This window comes from Henckelia pumila, chromosome 4 (genome assembly GCF_033568475.1).
Source record: "Henckelia pumila isolate YLH828 chromosome 4, ASM3356847v2, whole genome shotgun sequence".
Classification (NCBI taxonomy): Eukaryota; Viridiplantae; Streptophyta; class Magnoliopsida; order Lamiales; family Gesneriaceae; genus Henckelia; species Henckelia pumila.
In genome coordinates this window covers 57,674,137-57,692,595 of record NC_133123.1, presented here as the reverse complement: position 1 = coordinate 57,692,595, position 18,459 = coordinate 57,674,137, and the positions used below count along the sequence as shown (strand labels likewise).

Genomic DNA, 18,459 nt, shown 5'->3' with positions numbered 1-18,459 from the left:
CACATCTATCATTCGATCCCAAGCTAACCATGTCGACTCTGACTAGCTCCTGCCCCACCTGTTGTAAAGTACACATACAAAACAAGACAACAGTCGGATAACTTCGGTGAGAATAAAATCCCAATAAAAGCGACGTAACATGCAATATCAAATAAATATGTCAAAATCATGTTATAACATAAACATTCTTCGATGATAAATAAATATGAAATGCATGTGCTTAAAAATCGGGATTATCAAATTGGATAATCAAGGGAGACTCGATACTTCGGTTGGGATCCCGAGAACAAGATATCGTATCAACTCACCTACGCTCCCGATCGGGGTGGCAATACGTATCTCAATCCTCTAGACTTCGAGCAACTATAATGAATATTCGGGTCGCTAGGCGTAACTCAACAACCTAGGCCACTCAAATATAGCTTCCGAATCGTCTAAATCCTATCGGGGCAACTCAGTCCATTTCAAAATCAATGGATTTAGGCTCAAGATGAATGCACATGAAACAGATGCAATTAAATCAAATTAAAAAGACAATTCTATTTATTCAGACATCAAAATATCGTAGATGTCATCTCATTAATTCATTTATTCAAAATCATGAATATAATATCAAAAATCATTGAAATAATTCCAAATAAGCAAACTCATGTTTTTCAATTCGAATATATGCATCAATTAATTCAAACAATTTCATATAGACAAAATCATGTCTTTTAAGTAATATCAAAATCAATTAATCAGTCAAATTCTCAGTCAATATCAAATAATCAAATAAACATGCAAGTATGTGATTTTAATCGGGAAGTCGAGAACCTCAATCTCGCTCGAGTATTCATTCCCTTCTAAATCCACATCAGCTCATACCTCAATTTTCCAATCTGAAAAAGCTCAAATCCTTATAATGCTGATTTCTGCCTCTAATTATCATCGACTAGCTTTCAATCTGCGAAAAATCATATAATGGTCAAAAGTCAACCTTAGTCAACTGTGGTCAAACTTTGACCAAAAATTCCGAACTTTAATGCGCTCTCACCACTTAACGATTTTGAATCTCGACTCGAAACTTGGATATTTGAATTCATCTCGTCGAGACGATCAAAATTGGGTAACACATCGATGGTCGCGGGAAAATTTGGGGGAGGCGGAGATGAGCAAATCAACTCCAAAAATTCTGAATTTTGGTATGGTTGTAGATCTCAACGTGACGATTCCAACCATAAAAGCCATGACCGGAACGGAGGTCTAACGCGGCGGCGATCGAAGAAAAACAAGGCGGTGGCGGTGGCGGTTTAAAAACTCCGATCTGCACCAAATATGCCGAAATAATCTACCAAAATCTAGGTAAATGTTCTAACCATCATCTACTATCATTTAGCAACTCGAAAACTAACAAAAACGAGCTCGAAATCGCGAAATCAAATCGAAGAAGACGATGAACAATACCGAGAAAATTCTGTGCAGATTGCATCCGTTCATTCTCACTTTCCCGGCGATCCAACCGTCCGATCTTTGATTTATTTACACCAATAGCTTCGTCTTGATGTTGGCTACAAAGTGACCGATCGGATCTTTGCTTGGATCTCCGGTGAACGTCCAGAAAAATAAAAAAAAACGTTGACTGCTACAATACCCACGAAAATTCTGTGCAGAACTCGTCTGTTATTTCTCATTTTCCCGGCGATCCAACCGTTGGATTTTTTATTTCTTTATACCAATAGATTCATCTTGATCTTGGCTACAATCTGACCATTCGGATCTTCGATCGGGCCACTGGTGAATGGCCGGAAAATTAAAAAGACTACGGCTGCTACAGCAAAGTCGAGAAAATGGGAAAAATTGGAAAAAAATCTTGATCCGTGTTTTCTCAGTGTGAGTTTTCTATTTATAGTAACCCGATATTTTCGGGTCTCGAACTAATTTATTTGATACCCAACTGGTAAAAATTAGTCCTAAATCTGATATTTTCCGGTACACGCACCCAACATCAATAACATCATTTTTCTGAAATTATACACTTTGACCAGTCAATTGAACTCATAAATTTCCAATTTAATTTCTAAGTCCAACTTAGACTCGGACCAGTCATCTCAGTCAATATTTTCCCAAATTAAATTTATTTGGCATAAATAATTATTTTTATTTCGATATCTCAATAATTATTTCAAAATGCCAAATAATACCAGATATCCAGAAATAGATAAATTCATTGATTAACTGGTATATGTATTTTATAAATACACTATATAATCTCATTTGCAATAATAATTATTTCATCAACTCAATAATTATTTTAATTGCTAATTAATTCGATAATTAATTTTTTGGGGCGTTACATGCAGACTCTTCAAGAAAGGCAGTTCTACGCGAAACTGAGTAAGTGTGAGTTCTGGATATATCGTGTGGTGTTTCTTGGCCATATCATATCCAGTCAGGGAGTTTCAGTTGATCCGAGCAAGATTGAGACTATGTTGAACTGGCTGCGTTCGACGTCAGTTGCCGAGATTTGTAGTTTCTTGGGTCTGGCAGGTTATTATCCTCGCTTCATAGCGAATTTCTTCCAGCTAGTTCGAACCCTGACACAGCTCACTTGTAAAGCCCCAAAATTATCTTAATTTGAAATTAATTGAGATTATTATTGATATTCCGAGATTATGAAATTTGAGGGTGGATTTGATATTTGATCAGGGATGGATTTGCAATTTTTGAAGAACTCAGGGTCTAAAGTGCAAAAATTGGATTTTTTATTACACTTGGTCTCTTTCTTTATGACTAGGCATGGCATCCTCTTCCTTTTTCTCTCCAAGACCTAATCCTCCATGGACGCTTCTCCAAGATTTTAATTTCTTCAGTTTTCACGATCCGTCCGATAGAATTTCGATCTGAGTATATATTTCACAGCTGCGAGAGATTCGTTCTATCGTAAGTTTTATTATGATCCATCATGTTTTGATTTTGAGACGTTGTTAGAATCTGATTTCGATTGGATATGTTGTTCTTGAGCTAGCATAGATTGTTTATTCCAAGACGGGTCGGAAAAAAACCACGTTTTGATTTGTTATGAACTTTTGAGTGAAATTTGAAAATGAGGGTTTGGGATTTTGTTGATATTGAGTTGATTTTGATGATTTTTTGATGATATGAGTTGAATTGGAAGGTTATGAGGAGGTCTGTTGATTTTTGTTTAGCCGTTATGCCGTCGGTTCAAGTTTTGATACCGATTAGTTTGAATTGATTAAGCCGTGTTTCGATTGAGTTTGAATGTTGATATTGATCCTATTATACTTCATTTTCGAGTTTCTTGAAATCACATACTTGCATGTTTATTTGAATTACTTGAATTATGTTTAAATGTATTACGATTTACATATGCATTTATCTTGAGCCAAATTATTTAATTTCATTTTGAATTATACGTTTTGGGGACTATAATTGAGTGACCTTGGTTGTTGAGTTCTTCCAAGAGCTAGAATGCTCCTTATAGTTGCTCCAGAGTCTAGAAGATTGATATATGCATCATCCACCTCGATCGGGAGAGTCGGTGAGTTGTTGTGATATCTTGTCCTCCGGATCCCAACCAAAGAACGGAGTTTTTCTTTGATTATTCGATTAGATAATTTCGAATTTTAAAGACATGCATTTCATTTTATCTATCTTTGAACTATGTTGAAATTATATCATGATTTTGATATGTTACTTGATATTGCATGTTATATTGCTTTTACTGGGAATATTATTCTCACCGGAGTTATCCGGATGTTGTCTTGTTTTTGTATGTGTACTTGGCAATAGGTGGGGCATGATCGAGTCAGAGGCGACATGACTAGTTCGGGTTGTGATTTATAGAAGTGAGGACTTGGTTTAGAAGTTGAATTTGTATTTTGAACTTGATTTTTATTTTGAAATGTAGCAACTATGAATCGACCCATTTTTCTTCCTTTTTACTTCTTTAAGTACTTCATGTATTGTAGATTTTGATATGGACATATTATGCATGTTGTGGTTATTATTTGGAGTTGTTATGTAAATTTTCTGATCTGAATGCCTTAGAATTTTTTTGATTTTTAGCAGGGCACGGACCCCGTTCCTACATCCGTGCCTGGGTCCGTGTACCCTCGCATTTGATATTGTTCTGATTTTGTTCATGCACAGACCCCGGACATGCATCCGTGCATGGGTCCGTGTGAGTTTACTGTTGAGGCAGTAAGTTGGGAATTTTGATATGTTGTGCATGGACTCCAGCACAGAAGAGGCACGGAGTTCGTGCAGAAAACAGAGAGTTGAGTTTTAGTGCATTTTTGGGCACAGACCTGAGCACGGAGGTGTGCACGGGGTTCCTGTACCCTGTAGTCTTCGATCCTAGGCTACAGATTAATGCACGAACCCGAGCACGGAGGTGTGAAAGGGGGCTGTGCATGCTTTAAAAAAAATTTCTTTACTTTTTGTTTTGACTCTCTATTGATGCTTGAATGATTTATTCTCGATTAGATGATTAGAACCGAGGTCCTCACATTAAGTGTTATCAGAGCGATAAGATCTTGGATTGAATTAGAAGTGAGCGGGGTAAATCGAGTCCGCTTGATTTAATTTTTCTCGCATGTGATTGAATTATTTGATTTCTTGAATTCCATTCGAGCATGCTTTATTATTTCAAGAATTATTGGAATTACATAATTTTGTGATTTAAATGGTAAAACATGAATTACTTGAGATATGAATTGTATTTGATTTTTGATTTGACACTACAACAAAAATGCACAAAGACAACACTTAAAAAGACAACGCTTTTAGTGAAAAGTGTTGTATTTTTTTAAAAGACAACACTTTTAGTGAAAAACGTTGTCGTTATATATTTTTTTTTCATCAAAGACAACGTTTTTTTTAGAAAAGCGTTTTCTATTAGCATTTTTTTAGGTCAAAGATAACGCTTTTAAAAGTGTTGTCTATGAGCGTTTTATTTCCCATGTATGACAACATTTTTTAATAAGTGTTGTAGAAGAACTATTATTTTTATTTAAAATAAAACTTAAAATAAATATTATTAAACCCCCCATAACGTGAGAAAATATACCGAAAATCCCCAAACCCCTTCTCGATCACCTTCTCCGATCCCTTTCTCCTTTTTCTCTCTTTCAAATCAAAATCTGCTTTTCCATGTCGATTTTTGCTGGTCTTGCTCGATTCATCAGACGATTTTCAAGTGAGCTCCAATAAGCCCATCTTAAGATAAGAAAAATCATCCTCTCTCGTGCTCTCATGACGATTCCACCAAGACCCAAGCCTAGCCACCCATTTCTTGTCGTCGATTCGCTGCCATGGGCATCGAAAATCTGTTATTGGAGCTAGAATTCGGTTAGAGCTCATCCTAAGCTTCGTTTTGATGCCAATCTAGCAAGAAATCGTGACCTAAGCTTTATTTTTTGCGCAATTTCATCTTTGCAGTGTTGAATCAACAGGTACGGTCGTGTTCTCTGTGAGAAACGGAGCATTTTGATTCCCCTTTTCGTGGTTTTGAGTGTTACATGTTTCGATTGTTGTTTTATTATTCGTCAATCGGTTTAATTCTGTTGTTTTCTTCCTTTATTTTTTTAAATTCTTTTCCAGATTTTGATTGCAGGAACGAGGTGCATTGTTGATTAATTGGGTGTGCCGTAAGGGTGTCTGTGTAACTTCGATTATAAGGTTATTTTTTAATGGATCTTTGATGTTTTCCCTTTGCGACAAAAGAGTGTCCTTTATTTTTCCGATGATGAGCTCCGTGTAGTAGTTTAAAGATGCGAGAAGCTTGAAAGGGGTGAGAAGGTTATTATCTCGCCGGTCTAATTCTCTTTTCGTGCTAGGGGAAAAGATCGAGGCTTGCTTTGATTTATTGAATCTTTGAGCTATTGCGAGTTCATGTACTGAAATTGAAGTTAATTTATCTTATTAATTAAGAACTAAATTGGTGCATGCGATTTTTCCCATTTTATTTTTCTATGTGTTGACCTGGTTTTGATGTTGTGCGAACCAATTTCGAAAGACTCATAATGGCAGATAGCTTACTAACAGTCGAAACCGATTTAAACTCTGCCCCAATAGGCCGAGGTCAGGGGTTGATCGGTTATTCGGACTTGAACGAAGGGGCGGTAGCTACGAGCATGAATTTCGTTTTCACGACCGGAAAATACAACGGGAATACGCTCTCCATGTTTGGAAGAAACCCTCTATCTGCTGTTGGTGATCGTGAGTTGTCTATAGTTGGTGGTACCGGTGTTTTACGATTGGCACGAGGCATAGATACCGTCCGTACTTACTTAGATTTTGATGCCATGGTTATGTTGTTTTCAATTATACTTTGTATGTCATTTATCCTTAATTGGTGAATGAATAATCAACATTAATAAATTTGGTTGTGAAATGGAAAAGGCATCTCTCTGTTCACAAGTTGTATTTGTTCCAATTGACGTGGTATGCTGTGAATGCTTCTTCTGGGATTTTTTCTTTACTATCATATTTCTATCTATACTTCAGTGGGGGTAAATATTTGGAGCAATTCTTAATTACCTGAAATGTTTGTATTTTGATTATATGGATCCGTTGGAAATACACCAAAAAATAAACTATGTACCTTTTTTAAAAAAGTTTTTTGACATCTTTCTTTTTTGTCTCTCTTCTATCTCTTTTGCTCTCTTTCTATTGTTACTGACATCGTATAAATCGGAATGAAACATAAACAAATCTGTTTACACATTTTCTGGGGCAGCATATTTCTTGTCCCAATCATACTAATTTTACTTAAAAGGTATGTTTTTTCCTTGCAAGATTTTCAATTAAGAAACATAAATTAAATGAATGTTATCTTCTGAGAAGGTTAGTCAAAGGTTAATGGTGCAAGGATATTCTGGCCATGCGACATATACGGGAGTCCTGGATGTTACTCGTCAGGTTATTAAAACCGATGGTATTCGAGGATTATATAGAGGATTTGGTCTTTTTGTTATGACTTGTTCGCCATCTAGCGTTGTCTGGTGGGCAAGTTATGGTACAATCCAACGCGTACTCTGGAGGTATGCCTTTGAATTTCAGCATTTACTGCTATCTATCGGAATCAATAATGAACGAGCTTCATTCTTTATTTTCGTCAAATGTTTTCTTCTTGGGAATGCTTCATCTGTAGGTTTTATGGTGTTTTATGTGATTTTGTAACATTTAAAGTACATAATTCTTAGTTGAGCTGCCTATTGTTTTCTATGGAGGATGAAAAAGTAATGTTCAATTCCTTATTGCACTTAAACTGCATGTATAGTTCCATGTCAACTTATAAATGTATGAACATAATTTCTCTCGATTTATTTCCAAGTACTGTTCCGAAAGATGAGGAAAAGATAAGGAATTGCTTATCTCTCCTGCTACTAGTTATTATATGAAACAAGTTTGCAAAAGTTTGCTAAGGGTATCATTTTAGTGCACAGAGCTGACATTTCATCAAATGTCAATAGTGAGCGCAAGTTCTTTCTGAATACTCGTAAATATATGTACGGGTTTTTACTAACCACTGCTTATAAAATGATATAGAGCATTTCTGCTGATATAATAATAGCTTTTTCTTTTTAAAGAAACACCACTTACCACTAGACCGAAAGTTTGAGATTGACCCCTAACAAGAAATAACAATAACAAAATGAAAAATGCACGAAGAGACTAGACCAAAACCTCTCATTGAAGAGAAAAAACAAGAAGGATTAGCATTTGTTGAAAGAAGGGAAAATCAATTGTATTTAGTTTTAAAAGGGCACAAATGTCTGACCTAGAAACTTCTACAAAGAAACATCAAATACCCAATTCGCCAATGCTTCTGCCACCATATTTCCTTCCCTACTAATGTGAGGGAATTCATGTTTTGATTTGGATCACTGTGTGCGTGAACTCCCATTGGCACATTTATATTGAATCAACTGGAATGAAATCAAGGAATTTGTATCCTACCCAAGTTGGAAAAATGTTAAGATCAATGAATATCTAACGACCTTCACATTACACAAAAGGTTCAGCAAAAACATGTCTTTTTGTCATTACTTAACACAAAAATTTGGCCCCTTAAACCTGTACATTTGTCAATGTTTACATCGAGATGCATCTTTAGTTGAGCCAAATAACGTATTTATATTTTTTCCATAGTAATTTGTATAACATCGTATCAATATTTCTCTGCCATGGCTTAGACATTGCTTGTGGCTTTACAAATGAATGTCCAGAGATACAGGAATGAGAGTGTTAGTAAGTGATTGAATTTGGATAGAGTGTTAGTAAGTGATGGCATTTGATTGGGATACCAAAATCTGTCACATCTTGTTGTCAATACTTTTATCATTAACTTCTCCTAGTAGTGTGCTTCAATTGAGCCAAACCATGTAAAAGTGTTCTCTTTAATTTTTTGTTCTTCCTACGTCACTGTTGTCTTATGATTTTTTTAGTTATCATGCCATTTTTGCGGCTGTTTACTTTTACATTGTATGACATATTAAGGTCCAACTGAGTGGTAAATATATTTCTTTCGGTATGAATAAGCATTTTCCGTATGTTCTTCTCCTCCTTGGAAGTCTTGGTCACCAAATATTTGATATTTTTTCCGGTTGTTAGGTTACCTTTTTTATTTTGTTCCTGCCAGGCTTTTAGGCCACATCGATGAACCTGCTGGAGCTGCTCCAAGTGAAGGAAAAATAGTAATGGTTCAAGCTGCTGGGGGTATTTTTGCTGGTTCTACTGCATCATGCATCACAACCCCACTGGACACTATTAAAACTCGGTTACAGGTATTCAGATTATTATTCATTTTTCTTCTGCTGATTCTGAATGTTTCCTAATTTTTTGTGCACTTTTTATTGGCCATTACAGAATAACTCTGAAGTCATTTCATATATGCATTGGCATTAATAGTCATTTATCTGTTTGTAACAAATTTTTTTTTGATGCCTAAACTTACACTGAAAAATCCCATGGTTTCAAGTATATTCAAATTTTTCGGCTGTTGGTATTCTGTTATTTTAAAAGATTTATTTATAAATTTGGGACCACATTCCAGTAGGTCTTTCAATTTTATAACATTGACTCGATGTACTCCAGGTGATGGGGCATGAGAAAAAACCAACAGTTAGAGAAGTGGTAAAAAATTTGTTTGCTGACGGTGGTGTGGCCGGATTTTGTAGAGGATTGGGCCCAAGATTTTTCATGTGCTTGATCAGCTTGAACATGTTTTTTCTAATACTTTATTTTCTGGACCATTCGCCCCCGCCCGTAAATACCTGGCCATTTTGTTCTCTGTTTTGTATTTCAGCCCCATTTTTATCTATTTCTTATAGTTGTATCCTATAAATAAGAGTTTTCAGCAATGAATAAATAATTCTGAGTTATTCTCGAAACTCAATTTTTTCTATACTTTCTTCTCCACTCTCTTTTCACATTAAATAAATTTATAACAAAAATTAAATATTTTTTACTACCTAATTCACGATCAATTCAATAAAAATTTATATAATTTTACAAAAATATTCTTAAATCACGTTCTTTTTTTTAAAAAAAGGTTAAATCACGTTCTTTTAAACACGGAGATAGAATTATCTCCAATAATATTCCATTAATTTTGTTCATGGTGGTTTATAAACAACCCAATCCTTAATCAACATCATCTGATTTCTTTCAATTTAAAATAAATAAATAAATAAATAAATATCAGATTTCTTTATTATGATTTTTTTAAAACTTATTTGTCTGATATCATAGAGTAGTAAGAAGTAAATATATAAAATCAATACAAAAACTCAAAACCATGACTGAATTTAAATGAAATAATATAATGAATGTAGATGTTTAAAAGTATTTTATATTTTTAAGTTGGTCGAATCATAACATCGGTTATATCGGTTAGAACTTATATAATCATATACATATATATGTACACACAAAAATTAAATAAAATTAAAAAATAATGATAATATTCGATCGAATCAAATTTTGAAACTAAAAATTGATACAATTATCATGTATAGATTTATAGTCACATTAATATGAACAAAAAAATGAATTTAAAAAAAGTAATGATAACATCCAATCAAATTTCAAAATTTAAACAAAAAATCATATATATAGCTTTTATGAAAATTTTCAGATATAGATAAATACAAAAAAAGTAACTGAAATTTAAAAATAATGATAACACCACATGAAATTTTAAATTTGAACCAAAAAAATGATACATCATATATATAACATTTATCAAACTTTTTACATACATATGATGAAACGACCCTAACTCTATAATTATTAAATAAATAAATATGCGAATTTTTTTTTTTATATACTTACTAAATAAAATATGCACATATATGCCCATACATACATGCACAGAATAAAAAGATTTAAAATAAATAAATAATTAAATAACTTAAATAAAAATTTCATTCTTTAAATAAAATAAATATCTGAGTCAAACATTTAATTAAAAAAATACTGCATAAGAAAAATAATGTAAAATTTGCATGCACTGAAAATATTCAAAACCACAACCACTGAAAAATAATTAAAAAGTGTAACATGCTGACATAACTAAAACATGCAATATGACTCAGACATCTATCACGGTCACGGGGTCACTGCATGTCCGCTCATAGGTCCTCGCCGCCGGTAGGAGCTACAGCCTCCTCTACGAACTCACCTGCACCATACCAGTGTAGTGAGCCTAGAGGCCCAACATGCTAACATAACAAGGGTTTAAAATAATTTAAAACAATTAAATATTAATACATAACATATACATGAATGAGCATGCTTAAAAATATCATGGCATAAACATAACTTAAATTAACTTAAATAAAATAATACATACATATTGTTGAGCAGTTAAATTTCTAACATCGCATGGTTGTATCCGTAGTGTAACCTTAAATCATACATTAAATACTGATCAGCGTGGAAACCAACGTACGTGGCGGTGACGAATCACCTCTTAAATTGACAGTAAACTGCCCTTCAATAGTTCACATATGGGGACGAATCCCCCTTAAATTGTCACACTACTTCAACTTCCAACATAAAATATTTTATTATTGCTCAACCTTAAACATTTAATCATGCATAAAATTATTTCATGAATGCATGTACTTAAATAAAATGCGTGTCCTTCATATATATTTAATTTAATTTCTTACTAACATATAAATATTAAAATAACTTCAATGCATAAAAATAATTAAATATATAATCAGGACACATGCAAATTTCTCATGGATGGTCCTGGACTGCTGGCCCTTACAATCAAGTCCAATTACTTAAATCTGGCCCAATAACATACTTAAACCCAATAAAATTGTTTTAAGCCCAATTAAAATAATTTAAAGCCCATAAAACATTTTAGGCCCAATAACAACTTAAACTGGCCCAATGGGCCCAAAAGCCCAAAGACTGGCCCAATAACTTTTATGGGCTCAAAAGCCCATAAAATTAATGGACTAACTTAATTAAAATTTTAAAAGCCCAAATAAAATTATTTGGGAGTCCAAATAATTTTATTTCTAATTAATTGGCCCAAAAACCAATTAATTCATAAATTACTTTAAAAATAAAAAGACTCGAGCCCGGCCCACCAAACCCGGACCCGGACCAACTTAACCCGACCCACTAACCTACAGACCCGACCCGGACCACAGACCCGACCCGGACCACCCCCTAACCCTAAACCCGAAACTCCCCCTTCCCTCCCCTTCTCGCCCGCCGCGTGCAGCAGTCCTTTAGGGACTGCTGCCGCCTCGCTTCGGCTGCCCCTGGCCGGAGCGCCGCCGCCCAGACGTAGCCCACGCCTGGGCGGATTGAACCTAGCCCAGCCCCGGTCCCCATGCACCCTAGCCAAGGAACCCGAAGCCCCTTAATCCGAAACCCTAGCCTGCGTCTACCATGGAGCCGATCACCTCTTGGCTTGATTCTAGGCTCATTTGGCTCGAGCCCCTCGAGCCACTTGAGCCTAGACCCACCTTAGACATCCTATCAACCTTGACCAGCAGCTAGAACGATCCATGCCAAGGAAAATCGTGAGAATGATCAAGCAAAATGCATGGACAAGTCTCAAACCTCAAAACCGAAATATTTTCCTTGAAAACTTGAAGATTCGATGCACAAACAATACTCACGCAATAATAACTGATAGGTACGAAAAATAGGGAAGAAAATCATGCCTTTCACCGATGTTTGAGTTTAGAAGCGCGTAGAACGATTCCCGGGACGACGAACGATGAACAACCCTTCAAAACTTACAGAAAATCGAGCTATGGAGTCTCCTTGGCTTTGGTTCGAGGAAGAAGATGAAGATGGAGGAGGGGTGTCGGCTGAGTGGAAAAATAACGTGGGGTTTGGGGAGATTAGGTTTAGGTTTTTAATTAAAATAGGTTTTAGGATAATTAAAAGTTTTAAATAAAATAAACATAAAATTTTAAAACTCTAAATAAAAGTTAAAATATGATAATTTAAGTTAAACACATGAAAATCCAGAAATTATAAATTTAGGGAATTTTAAAAATACTAAAAAGTCAATATTTTGGCTTATTTTGAATAAAAATGGACTCCTAAAATTATATAAAATTAAATACTAAAAATTTTGAGATAATAAAACTCAAAATAATATTTTAGGGCTCTAAAAAGGCTCATAAAATTAATTGGCTAGAAAGTTGTCATCTCGTCCGTCCACGGTCCCGTCTACGCGATAAAATAATTAAAATACTAAAAATCATAAAAATCACTAATTATGGGTTAAATGCTTAAAAATAAATTAAATAATGCACAAATAATTCACATAATTATTTAACCCATAAATCTAAAATTTAAATAATTAAATATCCTAATTATGCATGCGGATTTACGTATTTAAAATATCGGGTGTTACATATGGATACAAAAAAAAATTAACTAAAATAAAAAAAATATTTAACGTCCGATCAAATTTCAAAATTTAAACAAAAAATTGTCACATTATATATATATTATATATATATATATATATATATAAAATAATTTATATATATATATATATAATTGAAATTAAAAAGAAGTGATAATATCCTATCAAATTTTAAATTTTGAACCAACAATTGATATATCATAATATATAACATTTATAAAAACTTTCACATATATATGGGAACAATAAGTGAAATAAAAAGTAACGATATTATTCGATCAAATTTTAAATTTTGGACCGAAAATTGATACATCATAATATATAACATTTAAATTTTTATCATTGATATTATTCTCAATCTCATAGGTAGGGGTGCAATCGAACCGAGCCGAGCCGAGTTCGAGTACCATACTGCTCGAGCTCGACTTGTACTTGACTACTCGAGCTCGTCTATAGCTCGAGCTCGAAAATTATATATATATATATATATATATATATATATATGTGTGTTATCGAGTAGCTCGCGAGCTATTCGAATACATATATTTGAAGCTCGAGTTCGAGCTCGGTCAAAACGATCTCGAATCGAGTTATGTCCGAGCTGCTTACGAGTAACTCGGCTCGTTTACACCTCTACAGTTATTTGGTGCGACCGAGCTCGAGTCGAGCTTTGACCGAGCTGCTCACGAGTAACTCGACTCGTTTGCACCCCTACAATCACATCAAATGTACGACAGGAACCGAGTTGAGAACGTATATTTCATTCCCACATCTGTTTTATATTCTACCTATCGTAACACTAATCAAAGAAGAAACCAAATATTAAACAAATTGTAAATTGCTCCAAGGATTTGATTAATTAATTAATTGAACCGCAAATATGTGTATCCACTCGTTTTGCACACGGAGTGGAGAATCCATTCATTATGTGTAATTATATCCCATCCATCCATTTTTCTTTTTAAAAGTAAATATAAAATTAAAAAAAAAAACAATCTTTAGAATATTCTACAATTAATTATATAATAATAATAATATCCTGTTTCTTCGTTTCTTCCAGAGTCGGTTGATCGAACCATCTCTACTATATATACGCACCGCAAGATTTTCGATCCCATAATCAAACCATAATCTTCGCAACAATCATCTCATCTCTACCTCTCGTGTTCCACAACAAAATCAAACTCACAATTTTTGTGGATTTCATCAGTTTCCCATTTCGATCAAAGTCGAAGAATGGAGATGGAGTATCGGCCATTGAACATCACCGTGATATCGGCGGAAGGATTGAAGGATATGAATCTGTTCTCCAAGATGGACGTTTATGCCGTGGTGTCGATCCAAGGGTATACCCAATCCAAGAAGAAGACGTTTGTGGACAAGGATTGCGGAACCCATCCCAAATGGAATCACCGCATGGAGATAATCGTCGACGACCCCTATCTCACGAAGCCGGGCCTCTCCATTCTCTTCGAGATCAAGGCGGAGAGCACGCTCGGCAGCGATAAGGAGATCGGTTCCGTTACGATCCCACTCGATGATCTGTACAAGAACAATCCATCCGGGGACAAGGTTGTTGAGTACCAGGTTCGGACTCCGTCGGGAAAACCCAAAGGCTCGCTCAAGATCTCCTACCGTTTCGGGGAGAAATTCACGCACCAACAGGAGGCGAAGAAACACACGGAGGAGCCCATGACGGCGTATCCCGCCGCGCCGCCGCCGCAGCATGGTGCTGGGTCGAGCTATCCCTCGCAGCCTTATCCAGGAATGGGGTATCCTCAGCAGTACCCTCCTGCCGGCGGCTATCCTGGGTACCCACAGCAAGGTGCGTATGGCTACCAAGCTCCGCCGCCGGGTCCCTATGGCTACCAAGCTCCGCCGCCGGGGTACGGGTACCCTGGGGGATACGGTGCGTATCCGCCGGGACAGAAGCCGAAGAAGAATAAGATGGGGATGGGGGGAATGGGGATGGGATTAGGCGCTGGATTGCTCGGAGGATTGCTCGTCGGAGAAATGGTGTCGGACATTGGGGACGCGGGGGCGTACGCCGATGGATACGATGACGCCATGGGTGATATGGGTGACTTCTAGATTCAGTCGGAATGCCCTTTCCTTTTCTTCCATTTTACTTTCTCCTATGTATTAATTTCCTAGGTTTCAAATAATTCTAATGAGGTATTATTAAAGGTATGCGATCTCCTTGTGTACAGTGTTTTTTTTAAAAAAAATTATTTGACTGGTTTATTTGTTTACTTTATTTTGCATTTTGATTTGAAATTAAGGTCGAAATAAAGGAATTTATAATAATTCTACCTTAAAAACTAACCTTTTAATTGGACTGAAAATTAAAGAGAAATAATGGGTTCTTTAGATGATGCTCAAAATTATCAGAAAACCATATAATAATATATGAAATAAGGCAAATACGTATCTAATGAAGACAGTGCAAAGTGATACAGCAGCAGGAATAATTTTACAAACATTGAGCTCTGAAGCAAACGGGCAAATCTTCTTCCAAAAAACGCAATAAGAGCAAACAAATAATGACCAATTTCTCTTTTCTGTAACTACTCAAGAAAGACTTGACCTTTCGAAGGAGAACCGATGAGATCCGGTCTGTAATCCATCCTTCCATTTTCACAGAATCGATGAAACGAAATCACATGCCCCATCCATGATGAAGACCATATGCATTATCCATATATCCGCCGTGGCCATGGTGGTGATCAGTGCTTTCAGCTTCATTAACCATCTGTTGTATGTGTGTGTGTTCCGATGTTGGCTCTTCCATGGGTTGTTTAGTCGATTTTGGTAGAGAAGAAACGAATTCGAAAATATTTTCAGCTACCTCTTCTGCGTATTGTTCCTACACCACCAAATATGTCAAAAACAAGCATCAGCAAGTATGTCAAAAACAAACATCAGCAATGGCCTCTTTCTCACTCTGAATTTAAGCAGGATAAGTTTAATTACCGTCCAATTTTTCAGGCTCCTGTGGCTAGGCTTAAATAAGAGTACCCACAAGCTAACAGCCAAGACCACAAACACAGTCAAAATTTGTTCATCAACCGCTGTGCTCAATCTTGAGGTTTAATACTTGTTAATTTCCAGTTCACCACAACAAATATTGCAATTACTGTTTGCAGATTACTAAGCCTAAGAGCCGTTCGAAGGATTAAAAGAATGCAGCATTGGTCAAAGACCAATGTTATATCACACCACAAAAGAAAACAAAAGGAAAAAAATGGGTTTCCATCAAACACCAGTAATACACTACGCAATCCTATAAAAAAATTGAAGCATGTAAATCCAAGGTTTGCCGCTGGTGAAGAATTCTGATCCAGGGAGATGAAGGTGTAGCATCATATTGATGCTAACGCATAAGGTCGGTGCATACCTAATCAGTTTATCTGCTGGTTGTGGAATCAGATGGGGAGCAAACACGAGGTGGCACTGAGGATGAAACAATTGAGGAAGGAGAAGTAATCATCTCCCATGACAGAGAATTTTACTCAAACCACATTCAAGAGACGAGCTTGTAAAGGAAAAAGGACTGAAGGTCCTAATCTTGGGCTAGATTCCGATAAGTATGGCTAATGGCTTTTTCGACTTAACGAGATAACAGGCAAATGGACAAGTGCAAGGTTGATTCGATCAATCAACAAGAATTTAGGCTACAATCTCCTGAAAAGATAGGTCATAGCAACAAGCTCAACCAACAACCTGAATCTGTTCCATTTTGCTTTTTACTCCAGCTTATTTGAAAATATTTCATATCATAAATTAGTGAGCCAACAAACCTGTCAATGCCCTAAACCCCATAGATTCACAAGAAAACAAACCATTCGAGGCATTTTAAGCAGTGAAATAAATTAACGCATGTACACTGGATTCTCACCTGTGTCCACCGTCCTCCAGAATGTGTGAAAAGTGTAGCCTGAGGAATGGAATCAGCAATATGGCGTCCCTCAGCCGTCCATGAGTCAGACCACCCACGGGACCAAATCACTCGGATGGGCATATCTTTAACTCCATCTAGGCTGCTCCATTCAGACAAAGCAAAGCTAAAATTCAGCTTCTTCCCCACACCACCACCAACTGCTCTTCCCCCATCCATCCCCTTCAATAGAATCCTATGTGCCTCAACCTCTGGTGTGCCAACCGACTTTATACAACACCTTGCAACAACTCTCTCAAACACGAACCTAAAACCCAACACTACTTGCCTCACCACAGGCACCTCCAAAGTCCAGAGTGGCCATGTTGTTCCACTTGGGATACCATCAAGGACCACGACACTTCTAATTAATCCTCGATTTTCCGCAATCCAATTGGCACTCAACCCGAATGCAGAATCATGCAGGACCAAGTCCACAGGGACCGATCCAATCGAATCCACCACCTGGCCTAACACCCTACCCATTTCTTCACTACCGAATTCAATAGACTTAATGATCTCTTTTTTAGAAACACGAATCTCATTCTCCTCAAAGTTCACATATCCTTGTTCAACAAGCTGATCAAATCCCCAGAACAGACCCTTCTCCTTTATTTCCGCATAAACCTCCCACATTCTACCGAAAAAGCCATTCCCTCCCACATTCTCCTCAACCACAACATAAGATTTATCCGAGAACCCTGATCCCGGAAGATCAAGAGCCAAGGCGTGGACGTTTCTAAGACCTAAAAACTTAACAACATCGCGAAAAGCAAAAGAGCTGCAGCCTATGCCATGTACAATCAAAACATGACTATCCGAGTTAGTGGGTCCCTGCTGAAGGGAAAAGACATCAACTTGGGGGTGATTAGGGGCTGTCTGTACCTTGATGCTGCGACCACTGGAATAATGGAGACGAAGATCGGCGGGAAGATTGAGATACCAAGTCTTGGGATCTTGAGCGGACAGGGAAGAGAGAAGGACGCAGACTAGAGTACAGATGGAGGTGAAAAGTGTGAAATAGAACCAGAACTGAAATGGGTTCCTGGAAGAGATGTGTGTAGACGGTGGCCGTGATGGTGGCGGCGGCTCTGGCTGAGGCTCAAGCTTCTGCTTAAGCAGAGGCTTCGGAGAATCAGGTTCTTCGGTTATGATCGCCATTGTTGCTCTGGTTTAGAGTTTCAGGGCCCGTAGAAACAACGGGAACTGAGACTCTTCCTCCATGTTTAGGTCCTTTCAACTTCCTAGTGTCGAAATTTGGGAAAGTTGTCTTTAATGCCCAATATCGTCTTTTAATCAAAATTCAAATAAAAACTATTTTTATTATGAATGCCTTAAGCCACGAGATGCATAACAAATTAATTTTTTTTTGGTTGATAATTGGGGAAATGATAAATCTCCAACAACTGCACCTAGACATGGGCGCGTTCGGTTTCGGTCCGGGTTAACAAAAAACCGACCTTTAACTAGTCCGTTCATGGCCGGTTACGGTTCGGGTCCGGATCCTGGATCTGGATTCCGAGTCCGGACAAGTTACTCGTCCGTTTCGGGTCCAGGACGACCCTTTTAATTTTTTGTAAAATTTTTTTAATCAATATTT

General features: G+C 36.6%; 3 protein-coding genes across 11 annotated transcripts; 2 read left to right on the top strand and 1 right to left on the bottom strand.

Annotated features, from left to right (window-relative positions):
• The first annotated feature begins 5,070 nt into the window (after nucleotides 1-5,070).
• Nucleotides 5,071-9,371, top strand: LOC140860221 (uncharacterized). 9 transcript variants are annotated; one of them, XM_073263114.1, is made up of 6 exons: nucleotides 5,071-5,352; nucleotides 5,443-5,456; nucleotides 5,618-5,682; nucleotides 6,855-7,046; nucleotides 8,648-8,792; nucleotides 9,103-9,371. In XM_073263114.1, the coding sequence occupies exons 1-6, from the start codon at nucleotides 5,316-5,318 to the stop codon at nucleotides 9,349-9,351; spliced, it is 702 nt and encodes a 233-aa protein (XP_073119215.1). In that variant the 5' UTR covers nucleotides 5,071-5,315; the 3' UTR covers nucleotides 9,352-9,371. The 9 variants fall into 9 exon arrangements, with proteins under 9 accessions (XP_073119215.1, XP_073119221.1, XP_073119223.1 ...); XM_073263118.1 differs by having other exon boundaries at nucleotides 5,321-5,352; nucleotides 6,079-7,046; XM_073263120.1 differs by having other exon boundaries at nucleotides 5,071-5,456; nucleotides 6,850-7,046.
• A 4,662-nt stretch (nucleotides 9,372-14,033) lies between these two features.
• Nucleotides 14,034-15,174, top strand: LOC140864923 (protein SRC2 homolog). The gene has a single exon (XM_073269335.1). The coding sequence runs from the start codon at nucleotides 14,159-14,161 to the stop codon at nucleotides 15,011-15,013; it is 855 nt and encodes a 284-aa protein (XP_073125436.1). The 5' UTR covers nucleotides 14,034-14,158; the 3' UTR covers nucleotides 15,014-15,174.
• A 138-nt stretch (nucleotides 15,175-15,312) lies between these two features.
• Nucleotides 15,313-18,130, bottom strand: LOC140865248 (protein AUXIN RESPONSE 4). Its single transcript, XM_073269815.1, has 2 exons — nucleotides 16,821-18,130; nucleotides 15,313-15,788 (listed from the first exon to the last, which is right to left on the bottom strand). The coding sequence occupies exons 1-2, from the start codon at nucleotides 18,018-18,020 to the stop codon at nucleotides 15,582-15,584; spliced, it is 1,407 nt and encodes a 468-aa protein (XP_073125916.1). The 5' UTR covers nucleotides 18,021-18,130; the 3' UTR covers nucleotides 15,313-15,581.
• Between the last annotated feature and the right edge of the window lie 329 nt (nucleotides 18,131-18,459).